General features: G+C 43.7%; 1 protein-coding gene across 1 annotated transcript in view; it reads right to left on the bottom strand.

Moving 5' to 3' along the window:
• The window catches only part of BEAN1 (brain expressed associated with NEDD4 1), a 48,805-nt gene that overhangs the window by 9,225 nt on the left and 21,148 nt on the right, over nt 1-18,432 (bottom strand). Inside the window, exons 4-5 of the mRNA XM_035121020.2 lie at nt 2,840-3,049; nt 1,908-2,040 (exon numbers count right to left, since the gene is read on the bottom strand). Of these exons, the coding sequence (XP_034976911.1) occupies nt 1,908-2,040; nt 2,840-3,049 (343 nt within the window). The remainder of the gene's footprint in view (nt 1-1,907; nt 2,041-2,839; nt 3,050-18,432) is intronic.

Below are 18,432 nucleotides of genomic sequence, written 5' to 3'. Positions count from 1 at the left end.
TTATTATTATTAAAAAAACCCACACCATTTATTTTAGTGAATGAAGAAGCTACGTCTGGCAGAAAGCTAATGCTATTTATTCATTAAAAGCAGCAGGTGGATTCTCAGATCCCGTGACATGGAAATCCTTCGGTACAATCCAGAGGAAGTTGGGAAGGGCTGCTTTACATGGTACTTGATCTAGTGAAGCTGTATCTACAATGGTTATAGTCACGATGGCTACGTTCCGCCTTCACTGTTAAGAGGTAGTAGGCCACTGAACACTGAACTGCATACAATTCCCAGAGCTCCATGGGAAAAGAGGGATGGATTGTTAAACCACTTTAAGAACTGTAGCTCTGTGAGGGGAAGAAGTGTCTCCTAACCACTCTCAGCACCCGAAACAATCTACAGTTCCTAGGATTCCTTGGGGGAAGCCATGACTGTTGAAAATGGGATTATACTGCTTAAAAATGTGTAGTGCAGATGGTTCCTTGGAGGCAGGGAGAGGGGCAGAGAAGGAGAAGAAGTGGGGTAATCTTTTTTAAAAAAAGAATAGAGGTTCTGGTACTGCGTACCCTTGAGTACCCCCTTTAAAAAAAGCACTAGGTGTAATGTGTGGGTGGTCTTTGCCTTTGCCTGAAATAATTCTGGGCCCCTACACTGTTCAGACAGCCTCATTTCTCAGTCCTTTTAACCCTGTTCTACAGTGGTACCTCGGGTTACAAACGCTTCGGGTTACAAACGCTTCGGGTTACAAACTCCGCTAACCTGGAAGTAGTTGCTCCGGGTTGTGAACGTTGCCCCAGGATGCAAATGGAAATCGTGTGGCAGCAGGAGGCCCCATTAGCGAAAGCGTGCCTCAGGTTAAGAATGGACCTCCGGAACGAATTAAGTTCATAACCCTAGGTACCACTGTATTGGAGAGCTAAAGGAGAGAGACCATCTATTATCCTGACAAGTTGCTGTAACTACCGTGTGCTCAGCAGAAGAGCAACAAATGGAAATCTATAAAAGGAAGATAGCTACAGCCTCCCCGGTTATTTATTAATTAAGCGTCCATTCTCCCTGCTTTCTGCCGAAGGAGTCCAGGGCAGCAAAAAAACGAAAAGGCAAAAGATACAATTAAAACAAAACAAAACAAAAACAAACAAGTTAAAAACATTTAGTGGTATCTGTTGCTACTCAGAGTAGACCCACTGAAGTTAAATGGGTATGGCTAGCCTAGGCTCTGGTTCCTTAATTCTGAGTAGGCCTTAGATGGATAAAACCTATTAAAAACATTTGGGGGAAAAAGTTTTTTGTTTCATTTAAGTTCTTAAAATAAATTATACAAATATAATAATTTAATAAATAAAATGGTAATAATTAAATATTTTCAATTATTATAGCCAATAATTTCAAGGTTGCCAGAATCCTGAGGAGTGTAGTTTAAGGTTACCAGATGTCCCCGTTTCCTGGATTTACAAATCAGTCCCCATACAAAATCCTATCATTCCTACTGAAGTTGAAAAGTGTCCCCGGATTCATTGGGGGAAAAAATCTGGTAACATTAGTGTAGTTTACCCCACACAGAACTACAGCTCTCAGCACCCTTAACATGTCATGATTGTTAAAAGTGGTATAAATGTGTTTCAAATGCACCATGTGACCTAAGTCCCACTCCATCCCTGAAACTTGCCTTTGCCCTCATCACTCCCCACAACTCAGACTTCCACCTGTAGGTCTTTATTGCCTTCCCACCACGTGTTTCTCCCACATCATTTATAGCACCAGCCACTGGGGTTTGGAGACCCTGCCTGTGTCTCTCACCCACACTCAATGCTGAGAGCATATTCTGGTGGAAGAACATTGGGACTGAGCCCAGCAGAGCTCCCATTTCCACACCATTCACCCCAGTGATAAAAATGCATTCGAAAGGTGCTTACTGGGGAGGTGAGTCGGGGCAGGTGACATTGACCTGTGTCTCCACGTAAGTGCTGAAATAGAAGGCTGGAGGGAACTCCTCTATGCAACTGGATCTTAGTTCTCCAACTGAGCCACCGTAGAAGCATTCTGGAGCTGGAAGAAAGGAGAAAGTACTGGTCCCAAAACACCGTAAGCAGGCATTATGTAGATTTAAAAATTATTTGTATGCTGTTTTTCAGACCTAAAAAACCTCCACACCGACCATATCTGCACCACCCATTTTTAAAAAGCATTCTCATACTGCTTTTAACAGCCATGACTCCCCCTCAAGAATCCTGGGAACTCTAAGTTTTTTAAGCTTGCCTAGAGTTGTTAGGAGACTTCTATTCTCTTCACAAAGCTACAATTCAAAGAGTTCCCTGGGAAGAGGGATTGATAAACCATTATGGATAACCAGACCCCTGCAGAGTATGTGTGACTGAGAGCTCTTGAATGGAGCTTAAATCATCTTTGGAAATTGGTGAATTGCCTTGGTCTCTACACCTTCTCCCACCAATCCCAGGTTATTTTCATGATGCTCAGGTCTCATACACACCATGCATTTTAAGCACACTGGTACCCAATGCTTTCCAAGTCATTTTGGCACCTGAGGCAGAAAATCCTACAAGCGCTTCTCCCTGAGAGTACAATGCAATAAATGTAAGTCAAACAACCAATGATTCGTAGCCTTTCATGCCACCCCAAATCAGCCACATCACTCCATCCAGTGGAAAGGCCCTGTTCAAACACACAAAGCCCGGTTCTACTGTTTCCAGTTTGCAAACTAAGCGTGACAGCAACAGAATGAAAAGGGGCAGGTGGGAAAACACACTGGAAACATTTGCGTTAGATGGCAGAATATCTATATTTTTGAAGAAGTTATTTTTTAAAAAAATCAGAACAGTCCTCTTACTGTAACTGGCATCCCTCCTCAGCTGGAGATGTTGAAAGCACCTATTCTTTCGCAGGCTGCCGATGATGATGGCCACACAGGAAAGGAAGAGCACTGCTCCAATCACTACACCAGCTACCAGCACAGAAGAATCCGACATGCTAGTGTCAGCCTTGCCTTCAGTGTAGTGGGTGAACTCAGTGATGGGGATGGTCTGGTTCAGATAAATTGCTACACACCAGTGAGGAAGAGAGGGAGAGGGAGAGTTGAAGCGATACTACTGACAGGGATAGGCAAATTGATTTATTTCAGTTTCTCTCAGTTCTTAATTCTTCCTGTCTTCAGTTCAATTCTCCATATATCCACATCATAGTTTGTGATTTTTTTACATGAAAAAATAACTATTCTCTCATATGAACTTTTGCATGTAATTTTACCTAATATACACACTTTTTTTTAACCACTTGGGGATTGAACCTGTGACCTTCTGCATTAAAAGCAGATTCCCAACCAATGAGCTACAGTCCACCCATCACCAGCTAAAGTCCATTCACTAATACACACAATTGTGCAAAGCAATTTCCCCCAATAAAATGCATGTTTGTATGATATTTTTCAAAAAATATATGCATTTAATCCACCTTTTACTGCAGTATATGCATTTTTGTATATGTTACTTGGCTGGAGAATGGCACTGCAGAATATTCAGAGAAGTGCCAGTTTCAAAGGATGGCTGTGTTTTGGTTTGCAGATTGTTTCGGTAAGTGTGGTTTTTGTAGGTTCACCTTTAAATGCAAACTGAACCAAATTTCTCCCACATCCCATTAGGGTTGCCAGACTCAATAGAGGACAGGACTTCTGTGCCTTTAACTGCCCTGCTCTCTTTTGAGTCTGGAAACCTTAAAGAGAAACCAGCAGACCCTTTGCTTGGAAATTAAACAAAGGGTCTGCTGGTTTCTCTTTAAGGTTTCCAGACTCAAAAGAGAGCAGGGCAATTAAAGGCACAGAAGTCTTGTCCTCTATTGAGTCTGGCAACCCTACATCCCATACTACAACATAGTAGGCCCATAGTAGCTCCAAAGAGCTACTGTTTTGATCAGACACATGAAGGAGCCCATGCTAACATAAAACCCACATCCCTATGGAAGCCCAGCTGCTCACCAGTGGGATATACCCAACAGGATGGAAATGGGGTGTACAAGTTCAGGGAAAGGGTGCAGTGCGGGTCAGACACAGTTTCATCACACCCAAACCCTCATCGGCCACTGGCAATGCTCATGTAACCAGCTGGAATTGACACCACCAAAAGGGAAGGTGTAAGGAAATTCAACTCCATAGGAGGCAATGGAAGAAGCAGAAACAAATTTTACCAAGTTTTCCCCCACCCCACTGATATGTCCACAGTGGCACACGAGAACTCAGGATATGATGGATCTCAACAACCAATCACAACACAATCCTTCATCCCTCGTGCTGCACACCATGTGGAAATAAGACCACCAGTGATAGGCTCTCTTTAGCCTGCTCAACAAAGGTGCCTGGGGAAGATATAGCCAAGTATCCCATTTTGCAACTATGCACATTTACTCACAAGTAGTCCCATTGATGTTAGTAATATTTACTTTGGCTGTGATACACTGTCTCCTGGGTGATTTGTAAGCTTCCATTTGCATTCCAATTTTACCTGTGATGTGCAGCTGGCAGCCTAAAATTATTTCTATGCTAAGTCCCTGCATTAACACCCCATGCAGCAATTAATAAGGGATTTATTTAAGGAAGTACGACACATGCCAATACTGTAGACACAAAATCTACCATTCTGGTGACCTTGACTAGCTCATCTGAGGCGAAAGAGCTGGCCACCCCTTGAGATCACTAACTCTGCCTCTTATTTCCATGCAGCTATCAGATAATGGCCTCCGCCTGGTGCATTGACATCCTTATTAAAGAGTCAGAAGGAATCAGATTGGATCACCAGCGGCCTGCAAATTGAGACTGTCAGAAGCAAAAAAGCGTGTCACCGCAAAGGAGCTCTGGAAATAAATCTTTTCAGATGCCTCTGGCTTCAGGTTATTATGTTGATGTCACAGTGCCTTGTATAGGTGCTGCTTCAAATTAAGCAGGTAAACAAAACAAAACAAAACAAAACCCCTTCCAATCTTCAGAGCCAGGGCATCTTTCATCAAGACGATAAATATTTGGGAGGCAAAGTGGCACATGGTGTATGCTGCTGCCCCTCACCCCTTTCTCCGGCAGAAAAACCATTCTGAACTCATGCAAGCTTTTATAATGGGGCTTCATGTCCCTTTCCATAAACCATTTCCAGGCACTGCAATAATTCCAGTGAATAGGCCAGGGTGGCTTTGTTTGTTGACATCTATAGTGGTTTCTGCTGGCCCACCTGAAGTCAGGAAAGAATAGGTAAAGGTAAAGGGACCCCTGACCATTAGGTCCAGTTGTGACCGACTCTGCGGGGCTCTTGCGGCGCTCATGACCGACTCTGCGGTTGCGACGCTCATCTCACGTTATGGCCAAGGGAGCCGGCGTACAGCGTCCAGGTCATGTGGCCAGCATGACAAAGCCGCTTCTGGCAAACCAGAGCAGCACACGGAAACACTGTTTACCTTCCTGCTGTAGCGGTACCTATTTATCTACTTGCACTTTGACGTGCTTTCGAACTGCTAGGTTGGCAGGAACTGGGACCGAGCAAAATGCAAAAATGATTAGGTTAGGAGACTTTGGAGAAACGGAATAGTGGTGCCTGAATGCAGCTTTACTTTTGCTCATCTTTGCTGTGCTGTAAGTAGATTCTGCCCTAATCTTCACTCACCTCAAAGATCCCTGTTTACTTTCAAAATCACATACACATTGGTTTGAAAAAGTCCCCCTCTAAAGCAAAAACTCAGCTACCAAAGAGAAATAAAATCTACCCAAAGTGTTACAGGATTTTTTTAAATGAAGTCTGCAAAGTGAGACAGGAAGGATCATGTATGAATTTATGACCCCTGTCATAATGATCGCTGGCTACATTAGTTATGGCCTCATTTCCTCTGACTCTGGCACTGAATGGCATTTTGCTACTCTGCTGCATAAAAGATGGAACGTCGTCAGTGAACAATGTGTTCCTCAGCACGCTTTGCTAGTGCACCTATCTTTTTTTTTAAAAAAGAAAGCGATTATTCACTATTTATTAGGCTCTGCAGCAAGGAATAAATCCTTGGCTCGTCAGTAAAATCCTCATGCTGTGTTTGCTGCATGTTCAACTGTAAAGTCTCACAGTAAAACAAAAATCCAAATTGATTAAAGGATGAAGGAGAGGCAGAACAGCACTGCTAATTTATTCACCGTTCACTTTGAAGGAAAACACCTTGTGCATCTATTGCAGAAGGTGGGGAATCTCAGGCCCAGGGGCCAAATGTGGCCCTTCAGGTGTCTGTCTCTGGCTCACAGGACTCTCTCCAGGCCCTGTGTGGCTCCTTGAGTGCTTTGGCCAGGCTGGAATGTGCCACTGAGTTCTGATCATGCCTCTTGCTTGTCTGGATGGAGGATAGAGGGGGCTGTGTCAATCTGTGTATGGAGACACTAGCCTAATAGAAGGGGGGGGAATACATTTGTTGCTCTGCCCAATCTTGCCTTTGCCCACTGCTAACGTGTGGCACCCGGAAGGTTGCCCAGAAAGGAATGTGGTACTTGAGCTGAAGAAGATTCTCTATTCCAGATCTATTGCCTAAAACCCTTTGTAGCAAAGCCTCTGGTACAATGAGTGATAGAAACCATGCAGTTCAGAGAAACCCAGAATCGAAGAATGGATGGCAGATAAAAACTACAGGTAAGAAGTCCCCTCTGCCTTATATTCACTGTCTGAGATGTCTGAGGACTGGGGCATGGCAAATCTCAGCAACTGATTTTCAGCTATGCCCCCTATACATGTCCTCTCTGCATTCCTTATACAACAATCTTGCCCCCATTTGATGTATTAAGGGTGCCAGCTTCCTCTCCTCCACCAAGCAGGTCTTTAGCAGTTGTATGCTGGGAGGATAAATGTAACATTTCCTCTCTAGTGCTGACATGACAGTTTCTTTAAATATTTTTACCAATGTTGAAACTGGGTAGTGTCTGCGATGTGCAAAATGTCATCCTGACTCACTGCAGTGGCACACCGTTGAGTCCCCCCCCCCTCCGACTTTGACTCGCTTTGTTCTAAAAATATGTGAGCGGCAAAAATAAGCAAGTCAACCATTCTAACAAACCTGCTCTACTTGTTTCACATATATAAAAATACACACAAACACATCTTATCACAGGCTGTTACTGTGATGCGTTACCAAGTCAACATTAATGTGGAAAGCAGATTGTCACAAGCTTTCATTACAACTTTGATTAATCATCTATACACCAAGATGCACCTATCGCTACCAGTAACGTTGCTGACACAACCTACATGTTAAAACAAGATCTGCTCTGTAAAGGGGAAAACCAGCAGGAAGTTTTCTCTGATCCATAACTGAAGATTGAACTTCCTCCTTATAGGATCAATGGCCAACCAGAGGCCTTTGGGAAGCCCTCAAGGAAGATGTGCAGGTAACAGACCCCTCCTCTCCCGCAATAGTTCTTTAGCAGCTGGTCTTCAGTTGCTTGTAATCCTGGAGATTTCATTTAACAATCTTGACCGGTAGCCTTAACCTCCAGTGTGGATGGCACTTAGCCTTCAAATGAATTACTCTAAGCATGTGCAGGAAGAATTTGTGTTCAATAGCACCTGCCACCAAATCAGAAGGCTGCTGGGAGGAGGAATGCTTCAGGAATTTGATATACATGAACTCCTAAATGTAATGGTCTGATCTGTAATTTCTGGACTAATGTGCAGATCAGAATTCAGCTGTCCACTGGATTTTGCACTTCTCTGAATGTGCACTTGGATGCAGAAAAACATCTGAATACCAGCTGCTGGAAACCACAGGAGGAGAGAGGTCTCTTGTTCTCAAATCTTCTTTGGCATCTGGTTGGCATCTGGTTGGCCACTGTGAAAACAGAATTCTGGACAAGATCCCATTGGTCTGATCCAGCAAGCTCCTTTTATGTTCTTAGGTTAAATGTTTAAACCTTTAAAATCTGCACTTAAACATTTTGAGATGATTAAGAAATTGCAGGTTGATGTAGAAATGGAATAATATTGTGGGTAGGGACATGCAAGCCAGAAAGAGTGACATAAGGCAACAGCAGCCAATGGTTACATCACTATTCACAATACACAACAGCCAAAGGATGAATGTAAAAATATTATTAGATGTGCATACAAAACATGCTTTACTGTTTTCAGACCAATCTGTACACGCCAGGCTGGAATAACATGCATAGTTAGCAGTAGACAGGTATCTGCTACAGTCAGATGCATTTCCACCAAATAGCCTTCCTCAGTGGCAAACCAACAAGCCTGAACAAACTGCTTGACCACAAACCTACAAGAAGCCCTTGTGAGGGATGCTCATGTTTTTTGATATGCTGTTCTATCTAATTTATTTCCCCAATTTTTCAGAAGTTAAAGTTGTGTTGTATTATTGTGCCAAAAGTACATTTCTGATCTTATCTCTCTATGGTGCAGGATGTGCTTTGGCATATGTTCTGGAGTTTTATTTTTCCATATTAAGTTGCTCTTGGCCCTTTGTAGTAGTACTGTGTTTGTTTCGTTTAGCTAAGAAGTGATTACTTTTGATGAATATTGCATGAATGAAATTAGAGAGAAAGCTGATATGCAATTTTTGCCCATGTATTCCCTAACTCATAAGTTCATATCCCGTGTCATGTCTCTGAGTCCTCTATTATATCCCTTTTATTTGTTTTTATGCATTTCTATACTACTATTTTATTGGCTTTGGGTTATGCTTTTGTTTTAATGTTTTAATGACACATTGTTTGTTTTTTAGACTATAACCATGTAATTTTTTTTAAGCATTAAGTGGTTTATAAATACTTTAAAATAAACAAAATGAATGTCTTGGTTGAGGTAAGGGTAAGTGTTTCAGCAGTTTCACTAAGAGTGCTATTTATTGCATTCCACCCTTTATCTTGGTCTCTGTTTATAGTACAATTTTGGTAGGTGTACATTCCATAAAAATTTCAAAACCCCATCTAATATCGCTGCGAGGGCTTAAGTAGAAGTCTGAAGTTATTTCTCCCTTCGCTGAGCTTCAGAGGTTAAAAGGTTTATGCTTTACCTCATCATTTATTAATTTTCATCACCAGATAACCCAAATAACCTTCATTCTGTGTGATCTAAATTACTTTGCATTTTCTCTTGGGCTCAATCCACTGGAGAATTTGCTTGCACAAACCCCATCAAAACGGCTGAGCAGCTAAAGAGCGTAATAATCCATTTCTAGTGACTGGTGCCTTGAGTCAGCAAAGCCAGTTTTCAAGTTCTTCAGAATGCTACTTCAAACTGGATTTTAAACAAAACAATGTGGAGAGGAGGAGATACAAACAGGAACAGGCTTCTGGGGGACTCTAGCACAGATCACAATGTTCTCCTATCACCTGGATGTTCAAAGGATGGTTTGAAGGAATTCTTTGCACATACAGTACGGATGTTCCACAATGGCAAGGACACTGCCCAATTAGAGTCCCTCCTCAGGTGGACAAACTCTACCCACAAACATCTGGATGCACACAGAACTGCATCCAACATTTGTAGAATGCAGACCTTGGGGAGAATGACAGTGGGCAGGGCTGGATGGACCACACTGCACTGTGACCCCCACATCACACTTTCTTTCCCACACTTTCTTTCTGATACACAGAAGGAGGGCAACTGGCAGCCAGGACAGTTCTTTTTTGCTGATGGGAGTTGTGGTCCAGAATATTTGGAGGGCACAAGGTTGGGGAAGGCTTCAGCTATGTTCTCTGAACAACAGGCAGATGAAAACTACAGCTGAACAATTTTTTTAATTAAAAAAATACAACCCACTGTGCACCAAAACCAATACCTGAGGCACTGCAACACAACTCTAAAACACATTAGCTGTCATAAAAACATGAGAGCGGTCTCACAAAGCAATTCAACTGACAGGGAATAAAATTATTTCAATACTGAGCTAGAAATACCACAAAATTGAAACAGTATATTCACCCTAAAGCTATATGTTCACCCAATAAAGACTGGGTGAACAACAACAAAAAGTTGTTGTCTGGTGCCTAAAATATATTAATGTAGATGCAAGAAGGTCCCGAGAGAGTGCATTCTATAGCTGAGAGGCCACAACCAGGAAGGTCCTGTTCCTTGTAGCCACCCGGCAGAGTGAGGGGGCACTTGAAGTAGGGCTTCTATTATTGATTTAAGGGGCCCCAAGTCATGCACGGCTGTATTAGTCAAAACCAACACCTTGAGCTGGGTCCAGAAATGGATTGGGCATCAATGAACTGCTCTGTTGATAGGCATGAGACCAGGGGTCGGCAACCTGGACCCCAACCGCCCGCTCGGGGACCCCCACCGCCTGCTTGGTTGGCTCCCATGTCCCACACTACTAAACTGGCGTTGAGCAGAGCGGGGACCGCATTCCGCAACGCTGGCCAGCTTCCCATTGGCTGCATGAAGCTGCGAACGCCTCCTCAGCGCCAGAAGGAGCGCCAAAAATAGCGTTTGCACATGCAGGCACACGCATGCACTCTGGCCCACTGTGGCGTCTGCGGTACCGTGAACCGGCCCAAGCCGGCCCTGCATGAGACGATCACATTTTCTATTATAAGGGAAGCTAATGCCACATATAAAACGACTACTGTATATGTGACAAACAGCAAAAGCACATTGGGAAGGGCAAAAAATTATTGCAAGCCACACTGGAGGATCATGCAGTCAATCCTTTTTTTTCAAATAATTTTTATTAATTTTACTATAAGCCAAACAAAACAAAAGAACATACAAACAAACAAACGAATATTTCAAAATTTCCCAATTCTTTTTTTCATCACATTGTATATGTGGCTTCCTCGAATCTCTTTTTCCTGGTTTTCTTAGTTTCTTCATATATTTATGACGGATTTTCTAATCCTAATTCCAAATCTTTTCCTTAAAATATTCACTTTAACCTCCTCCTTCTTCATGCCACCTCCCCACGGGCCCTCTCCTGCCACGAGAGGAACCCGGGGGGGTGCGGCATTCCAAAGGAGATCCATTTTTGTGTCTGGGTTTCCCTCCCCCCCTCCTCCCCCCTCGGAGCACCTCCTGCCACCAAGTGCTTCCGAGCAAAGAAAGGAAGAAAGGTGGCTCTCCGCCCAGACACCTGTCAAAACACAAACATTTAATACAAATCTAAAATTTCTTTCCCCAGCCATTCTTCTTTCTCCCTCCAGAAAACTCAATTTTTTTCTATAATCTTTTCTCTAATTTAAATCTTAACAATTTACTTTTACTCACTCTCCTTCCCCCCTCCCCGGTACCTTTCCCCCAATCGGATCAGCATTTCCTTTAACAAGCCAAGATTTCAGAAACCGTTGTTCAGTCAACCTAAATATCTCTTAACAAAAATTCTCACCCCACACCACATCTTTCCCATTTCCAAATCCAGGCCTCATCTTCTTTATTTTCAAGTCCTTGTTGTGCATCCTCCAGAACCTGTTTTTTGTAATCCAACTCAGTTTTAGCAATGTTAATTTCTTGCTCCTTAATCTTAGATTGGCAATCAGAATTGTCCTCTGTGTCCTGATCTTGAACCAACGTCTCTGTACATGTTGGACTGGAGTATTGCAGTCTCTTGTGAATATCTTTCAAAATTCCCAAATAGTTCAGCACCACCTCCTGGAAGTCTGGTGAATAAGTTGTTTTCATACCTTCTCTTAACCACAAGCAGACAGGAGATTAGAAGACAAAGTACACTGGAAATTTCCATCCACCACATGCTCTCCTTCATCTTGGCTGATCCTTTCCATTGTCTTTAACTTCTCCACATATAAACCATGTCATAAGTCCAAATGCTTTAACTTTAGCATGTTCATGTAACAAATTATACTTTCAAAAACTCTTTATAAATTTTCCTTATCTTTTAACAGCTTTGACAGCTTTGACAGCTGTCAAAGCACTTTCCCCCTTAATAATCGTGCTGTTCCTCAAGGGGTGCCGGCTCCGGGGCTTGGGAAAGATTAAAAAGTCTTTCTTTCTCTTGGGTTGCAGAAACAAATAAATTTCCTTTCGGCTTTGGAATATTTAATGCGCCTCTTAATCTGCCATTAGGAAGAGATCGACTTCCGTTTTTTGGAATCTCTCCCTATTTTCCAAATTTTTATTTCAAAGTCCCGAATGGAGATTTCACTTACTTTATGGAAATCTTTCTTTTTCTTAGAAGAATCCACCGCTTGCCGGCTAAGGACTCGGAGCTTCGCTTCAAGGAGGTGAAGATGATTCCCAAAATGGCTCCCGCGACTCCACTCCGCTTGCTCTACTGAGCTCTCAGGCAGCGGAGGAATCGCGTCTGGAGCTTCAGCTGGGCAGCTATGCCACCGGGACGCTCTTCCCGGTGTTTTGCGGGGAGTCCGCTCGCCCTGTGGACTTCCCCCCCTCCGCGATGCCAGGGACTTCGGAGCGCGAAGTCCCTGCGTCCTATTCCACCGGCGCGGCGGACCGGAAGCTCCCATGCAGTCAATCCTGTGCATCATCTTTACAGATATGTTCACAACAACTTCCTATTTTTCCGGATAAGTTCTACCTCCATAGCCACATTCTCAGCTTCTGCACATGAATTCCCATGCAGGGAATTGTGACACCGATTGACAACTAAATAAGGGCAATCCTAACTTCACAGGTGTGAGCTGATGCCACTTGACAAATCTGGGCCCTTCCTATTTGTTTTTGTCGGGGTTATTGGCTGCATTGCTTGTTCTGTTTAGCACCTGGGGGTCCTTTTGAAATTCACCTTCACATCTGCTATGCATCAATATGTTCTCTGCTCAGCTGCAATTTCAGCCTCCACTTTGTAATCAAATGCTTAATGAAAAGATAAGAGTGATCAACTTGAAGATGGCTGGGATAAAATGTTCACTTCTAATTAACAGTGACTCAAGGGCCATTCTAGGAAATGCTACTGTTGAGCTTCTCTGTACATAGACTGAGACAAGCAAGTGGGAATCTTGTTACCGTAGAAAATTAATACAGGTAGCTTCTGGCAATCTAGGGAGCAACCAACCAGAATTCATATGAAGAGCCAGAAGAATTTCTGAGCCATTGCTTCTTTTTTTCTTGTCCCTTGTCAGGGTGTAGTGCAGGGGTTGCTAAGATGGTGTGCTTCAGATGTTGTGGACTACATCTCCCATCATATCTAGCCAGCATGGCCAATAATCATGGACGATGGGAGTTGTAGTCCAAAATGCATGGAGAGCACGACATTGGTTACCCCTGTTAAAGTGGATAGATTGCAAGGACGTGCAGTGGGGAGAATTATGTTCAGGTCCCTGTTCAGTTGTGAGGCTTAATGGATGACCTTGAGCTAGTCACCCTGGGCTATGCATGCAGCATAATGAATTCAGTGCAGGTGAAGAAAATCACATTTAAAAAATAGATGGACAAATGGGTTCTATAGCAAAATGTTATGAGCATGCTTGTTCCTTACTAGGCTTATCCCACCCCCACAATAAGATGTTGTACTTTTGCAAACTTTTGATTCCCCTTCCTCTTCTGTGTAGGTGATACCGTTATGGCCATATAAACAATCAATAACACATGAATATTGAAACAATTGCAATAAGAGATCTTACAAGAGATCTCTGTTTTCTTGTTTTCATGTTTTTTTTAATAGCTAAATTCTAAATGAAAGGGAAAGCAGAGCAGCTCACCAAAGGACAAAAAACGCAAAAGGGCAAGAAAGTAAAAGGGCAGAGAATTTTTCAACTGGCGTGACCCCCAGAATATATTGAATTTAATGCACACTGTTGTTTTTTACAAGATACATATTTTTCCTTCCCCCAAAATACATTTGCCTGTTTCAGCAAGGAGTTTTCTCAGATTACCCCTTCTCACATGGAGTCTCCCACAGGAGTTTATCGAACCACTGATAATCTCTGAATAAAAGCTGGTTGGCAAGACAGGTGACTATCAGGGCTGACTCTTGGCTCATGGAGGGCAGGGCAAGGCAGGAACAACGTCTAAGTAAGGCTGAGGGCAAACAGGGGAAGCAGGGTCCCCTAATTGTTCAGAAAGGGAAGAGGTGCTGGAAAGGAAGCACCCAGAGTCAGCACAAGACAGTTTGCTGCCTGAGGCAAAGACAAGAATGGCAGTTAAATCTTATTTCAGCTCTGGTAAGGGGCTGACATTCTTGTCTGTTGCTGGCGAGTATAGGGCAGAGAGGGGGAAGCTGAGGCCTAGGTGTCAAATGCGGCCCTCCAGACCTCTCACCTCAGGCCGTTTGAGCCACACCCCTCATCAGCCCTACACTGCACCCCCCCCTGGATGTTTTTGCTTGGCTGGAATGTGTCTTTGGACTGATAATGCTTCTTGCATGCCCAGATAGAGGATAGTCACTATTCAAAAGCCACAATTACTGCTCTAGCCAATCTTCCTCTGGCCCTGCCCCCTCTCCCCGGCATGTGGCCCCTGAAATTTGCCCAGAAGGGAAGGTGGCTCTTGGACTAAAGAAGATTCTCTACTCCTGGTTTAGGGGATGTGGGGCAGGCTGCACAGCATATATAGCTCTGTTCTTCAATACTTGTTGCTGCTTCCTGCCCCTCAGCATCTGCTGCCTGAGGAAGGTGCCTCATTCTGCCTAGCGATAGGGCTGGCCCTGGTGGCGAAGAAGAAGAAGAAGAAGAAGAAGAAGAAGAAGAAGAAGAAGAAGAAGAAGAAGAAGAGTTTGGATTTGATATCCCGCTTTATCACTACTCCAAGGAGTCTCAAAGCAGCTAACATTCTCCTTTCCCTTCCTCCCCCACAACAAACACTCTGTGAGGTGAGTGGGGCTGAGAGACTTCAAAGAAGTGTGACTAGCCCAAGGTCACCCAGCAGCTACATGTGGAGGAGCGGAAACCAAACCTGGTTCCCCAGATTATGAGTCTACCGCTCTTAACCACTACACCACACCAGAGGAAACAGAAGAAGAGGCAAAACCTCAATATGGTAGAGCAGAAAATCACGAATCTTTAATATTTTTAGTTGGCTTATGCAATACAGCTGTAGGCAAATAGGGAAACCATTTCAGACAGCCTGCTGAATGTTAGGGGACACTGAGCACATAATTAGCAGGTGTGGCCCCTCCCATTCTTCACCTGTATGTATGGGGGAAACAACTGGAATGAATCAACTGGAACAACTGGAATGAATGAACCAAGGCCTTCAGATTCTGCATCTGATTACAACAATAGATCTTACTATGTACAGTGGTACCTCAGGTTACAAACACCTCGGGTTACAAACACTTCAGGTTACAGACTCCGCTAATCCGGAAGTAGTACCTCAGGTTAAGAACTTTACCTCAGGATGAGAACAGAAATCATGCGTTGGCGGTGCGGAGGCAGCAGGAGGCCCCATTAGCTAAAGTGGTACCTCAGGTTAAGAACGGTTTCAGGTTAAGAACGAACCTCTGGAATGAATTAAGTTTGTAACCAGAGGTACCACTGTATAATCTATCTTCACTTCGGCTCAAAATGTCAAAAATCCAGAGCCAATTAAGAATTGTGCCTCATTATACAAAATCTCTCACTTTCCCTGTGGGCATGCAGTTCTTGCACAAAAGTTTACATGAGACAGTGGATAGAATGAGGTTCATTGTCTCTCGATAAATGACACTTGTGCATCCCCCCCCCCCCCGGCGGTCTCCTGGTTATATAAGCTTTAAGACATGAACAATGCTGATAAAGACATGAATATGTACAATGAAAGACAGGCTGCTAAATTATCAGCTAAACAAAGCAAATGTTTCCCTCTTCAACATAGCCCTGGCACAACACAGATCTGAACAACTTTGGGGGTTTTTTAAGCCTTGATTTTATACTACTATAAAATCTATTGCCCTGATCTCGCCACTGTGATCCATGCGATGGTCACCTCCAGGCTTGATTATTGTAACTCACTCTACATGGGGCTGCCCTTGAAGCTGACCCAGAAACTCCAGCGGGTGCAGAATGCTGTGGCGAGACTCCTTACGGGGTCTTCGCCACGGGATCACAGTCATCCAGTACTATACAGTGGTACCTCGAGTTACATACTCAATTCGTTCCGGGGTGCTGTTCGCACCCCGAAAAGTACACAACCCGAGCGTCCATTTTGCACATGCAAAACCACTGTTATTTATAGTATTTGGCAGGAAATTGTATGTGTGCAAAATAAAGAAGTGTAGAGAAGTCTCATCTTTCCTGAGACTTTGTTTGGAGAGTAGCACTGCCCCATCGTCATTTCTTAAACTCGCTGTTAGCATTCCATTTCCATCTAATGAATCGCCTTGCCAATTTCGCCTTCCTGAACTGCTCCCATTGAAGCAACTGACTTCTTTCTCAGCAGACACTGTGGTCATCTGGCTTCCTTGAAAAGCCAGAACAAAATGCTCTCCATCACTTCCTTTCATCTGGCCATTAAGTAAATGAATACAGGATATTAGGTTAAGGCGTTAATGACTCAGCAGACCGGGGGTAATTTGGAAATTGCTTCCGATTTCTGCTGTGGTGATGCACTGGCAACATCCTTCTCCTGGCAATGTCACTTTCTCCCATGGACGCCCACCCACCCAATGTCTTTCAGATGTCTTGGCATATTGGGAAAACCTATTCATTTTTTGAGTCATCCATGTATGAATGCATTCTCAGAGAGAGGCAAAGGCAGACATGGTAGACATGCTTATATTAAAGTGAAGGCATTTGAAAGCATGAGTTGTCCTCTAGCCTATACAGAAAGTATCCACAGAGCAATATGCAAATAGCAAATTCAAAGTGAATCATGCTTCTGAGAAGACGTGTGCGCGTAAGAAGGAAGTGTGAATTGCTTTGCTGGATCAGACAAAGGTTTGTCTAGTATAAGAGTGCATGCAAACAGCAACCCTGGGACCTAATTACAAAAGCCCCCTGCAAGAGGCCAGTCATTCAGCAAGAGCAATCTGTCCCTCTTGCAGCAGATTTCTCAGTGGGGAGGAAGAGGGAGACAGAGATGGGGAGCAGAAAAAGAAAAAGGGAGTAGCCTCATTCACACCTGACTTTGGCCCCACTCACAGTCAGCATGCAGACTGACAGCTTAGCTCTGAGGAAATGTGGTTCTTTATAGAAAAAAGGTGGGCAGCCACTGTAGGCTAGCATTCAGTTCAGCAGCCAACCAGATGAAGTGGGGTCATCACTTCCATGGCCCACTTCCCAGAAGGCGTTATTCAGCTATATAAAGCCCCCATATGTTGAGGTTCTGTTTAGCAACCGGTCATGTCCCACCATCTCCCCTAGCAGGACCAGCCTTGAAGCGTGTGAGACCTCAGCAACAGAGGAAAATCCAGCACTGATAGGATTCCACAGGAGTCAGTGGAGATTAATAACTCACCTCGGAGGATAACATCAAAGAAGCTGCAGGTCAGGAGGAACCAATGCACCCTGACTGGTTTTACTTCCTCATTAAGACCTCAAGCACAGACACAGTGGCATGTCTGCATGGAGGTGCAAGGTCCATTAGCAGCAGCAGGACACTCCCTGAACTCTTCTCGCGAGTAGGATGCTCGATTCCTCAAGTGCTCTGCATTACAAGCCAAGAAGTGGTGGGACAGCCACACCAACCATTAAGCTGCTCAAATAAAGACAAACCAGTGCAGAAGCAACATCTCTTCTTGCCTCTGTTCCCTCTTGGACAGCACAGCTGCTGTTCTAAATCTCCTGAATTTTGACTTACTGGACAGTTCCTGATAAACTGAGTTATTTGGCATACAAAGCAACCGCTCTTTCTCTGAGCCATGACCCTTTCCCTGAAAAATCCTTCCATGATTTTAAGAAGTCCTGTAAATACTGCCCTTCATCACATCTTGTGATAATGAATCCCATAGTTTCTTACATGTTGTGCAAATAGTTCAAGGTTCTTTATTTCAAAATATTTGTTTCAAAATTACAGTGGTACCTCTGGTTACGTACTTAATTCGTTCCGGAGGTCCGTTCTTAAGCTGAAACTGTTCTTAACCTGAGGTACCACTTTAGCTAATGGGGCCTCCCATGCCACCGCCATGCGATTTCTGTTCTCATCCTGAGGTAAAGTTCTTAACCCGAGGTACTACTTCTGGGTTAGCGGAGTCTGTAACCCGAAGTGTTTGTAACCTGAGGGTTTGTAACCCGAGGCACCCCTGTACTTACAAATAAAATATATATAATAAAACACACTTATTAAAGATAAAGAAATATAAAGTATAGCACTACAAAAGTTAGCAAAAGGCATTTAAAACAGCACAAGGCAATTACAAAAATGCCTCCCAGAGTTTTAAGCACCATTCTAAAAATGGGAGGACTTCTCTGAGAGAGTTCCAGAATCACAGGGCCAGCACAAAAAAGACTCTGTCCCTGGTACTAACCAACTGGAATATCTGAAAACAACAGGGCCAACAAGGGTTGGACCTTAAGCCTTGAGCACCCCTGTAAGGGAGTCTAGGCTGAGAGAAAGTAGTGAGTCCAAGCTCATTGTTTAC

This window comes from Zootoca vivipara, chromosome 6 (assembly GCF_963506605.1).
Source record: "Zootoca vivipara chromosome 6, rZooViv1.1, whole genome shotgun sequence".
NCBI classification, from domain to species: Eukaryota; Metazoa; Chordata; class Lepidosauria; order Squamata; family Lacertidae; genus Zootoca; species Zootoca vivipara.
The sequence above is the reverse complement of the archived record's forward strand: the minus strand, read 5'-3'. Positions and strand labels throughout refer to the sequence as shown.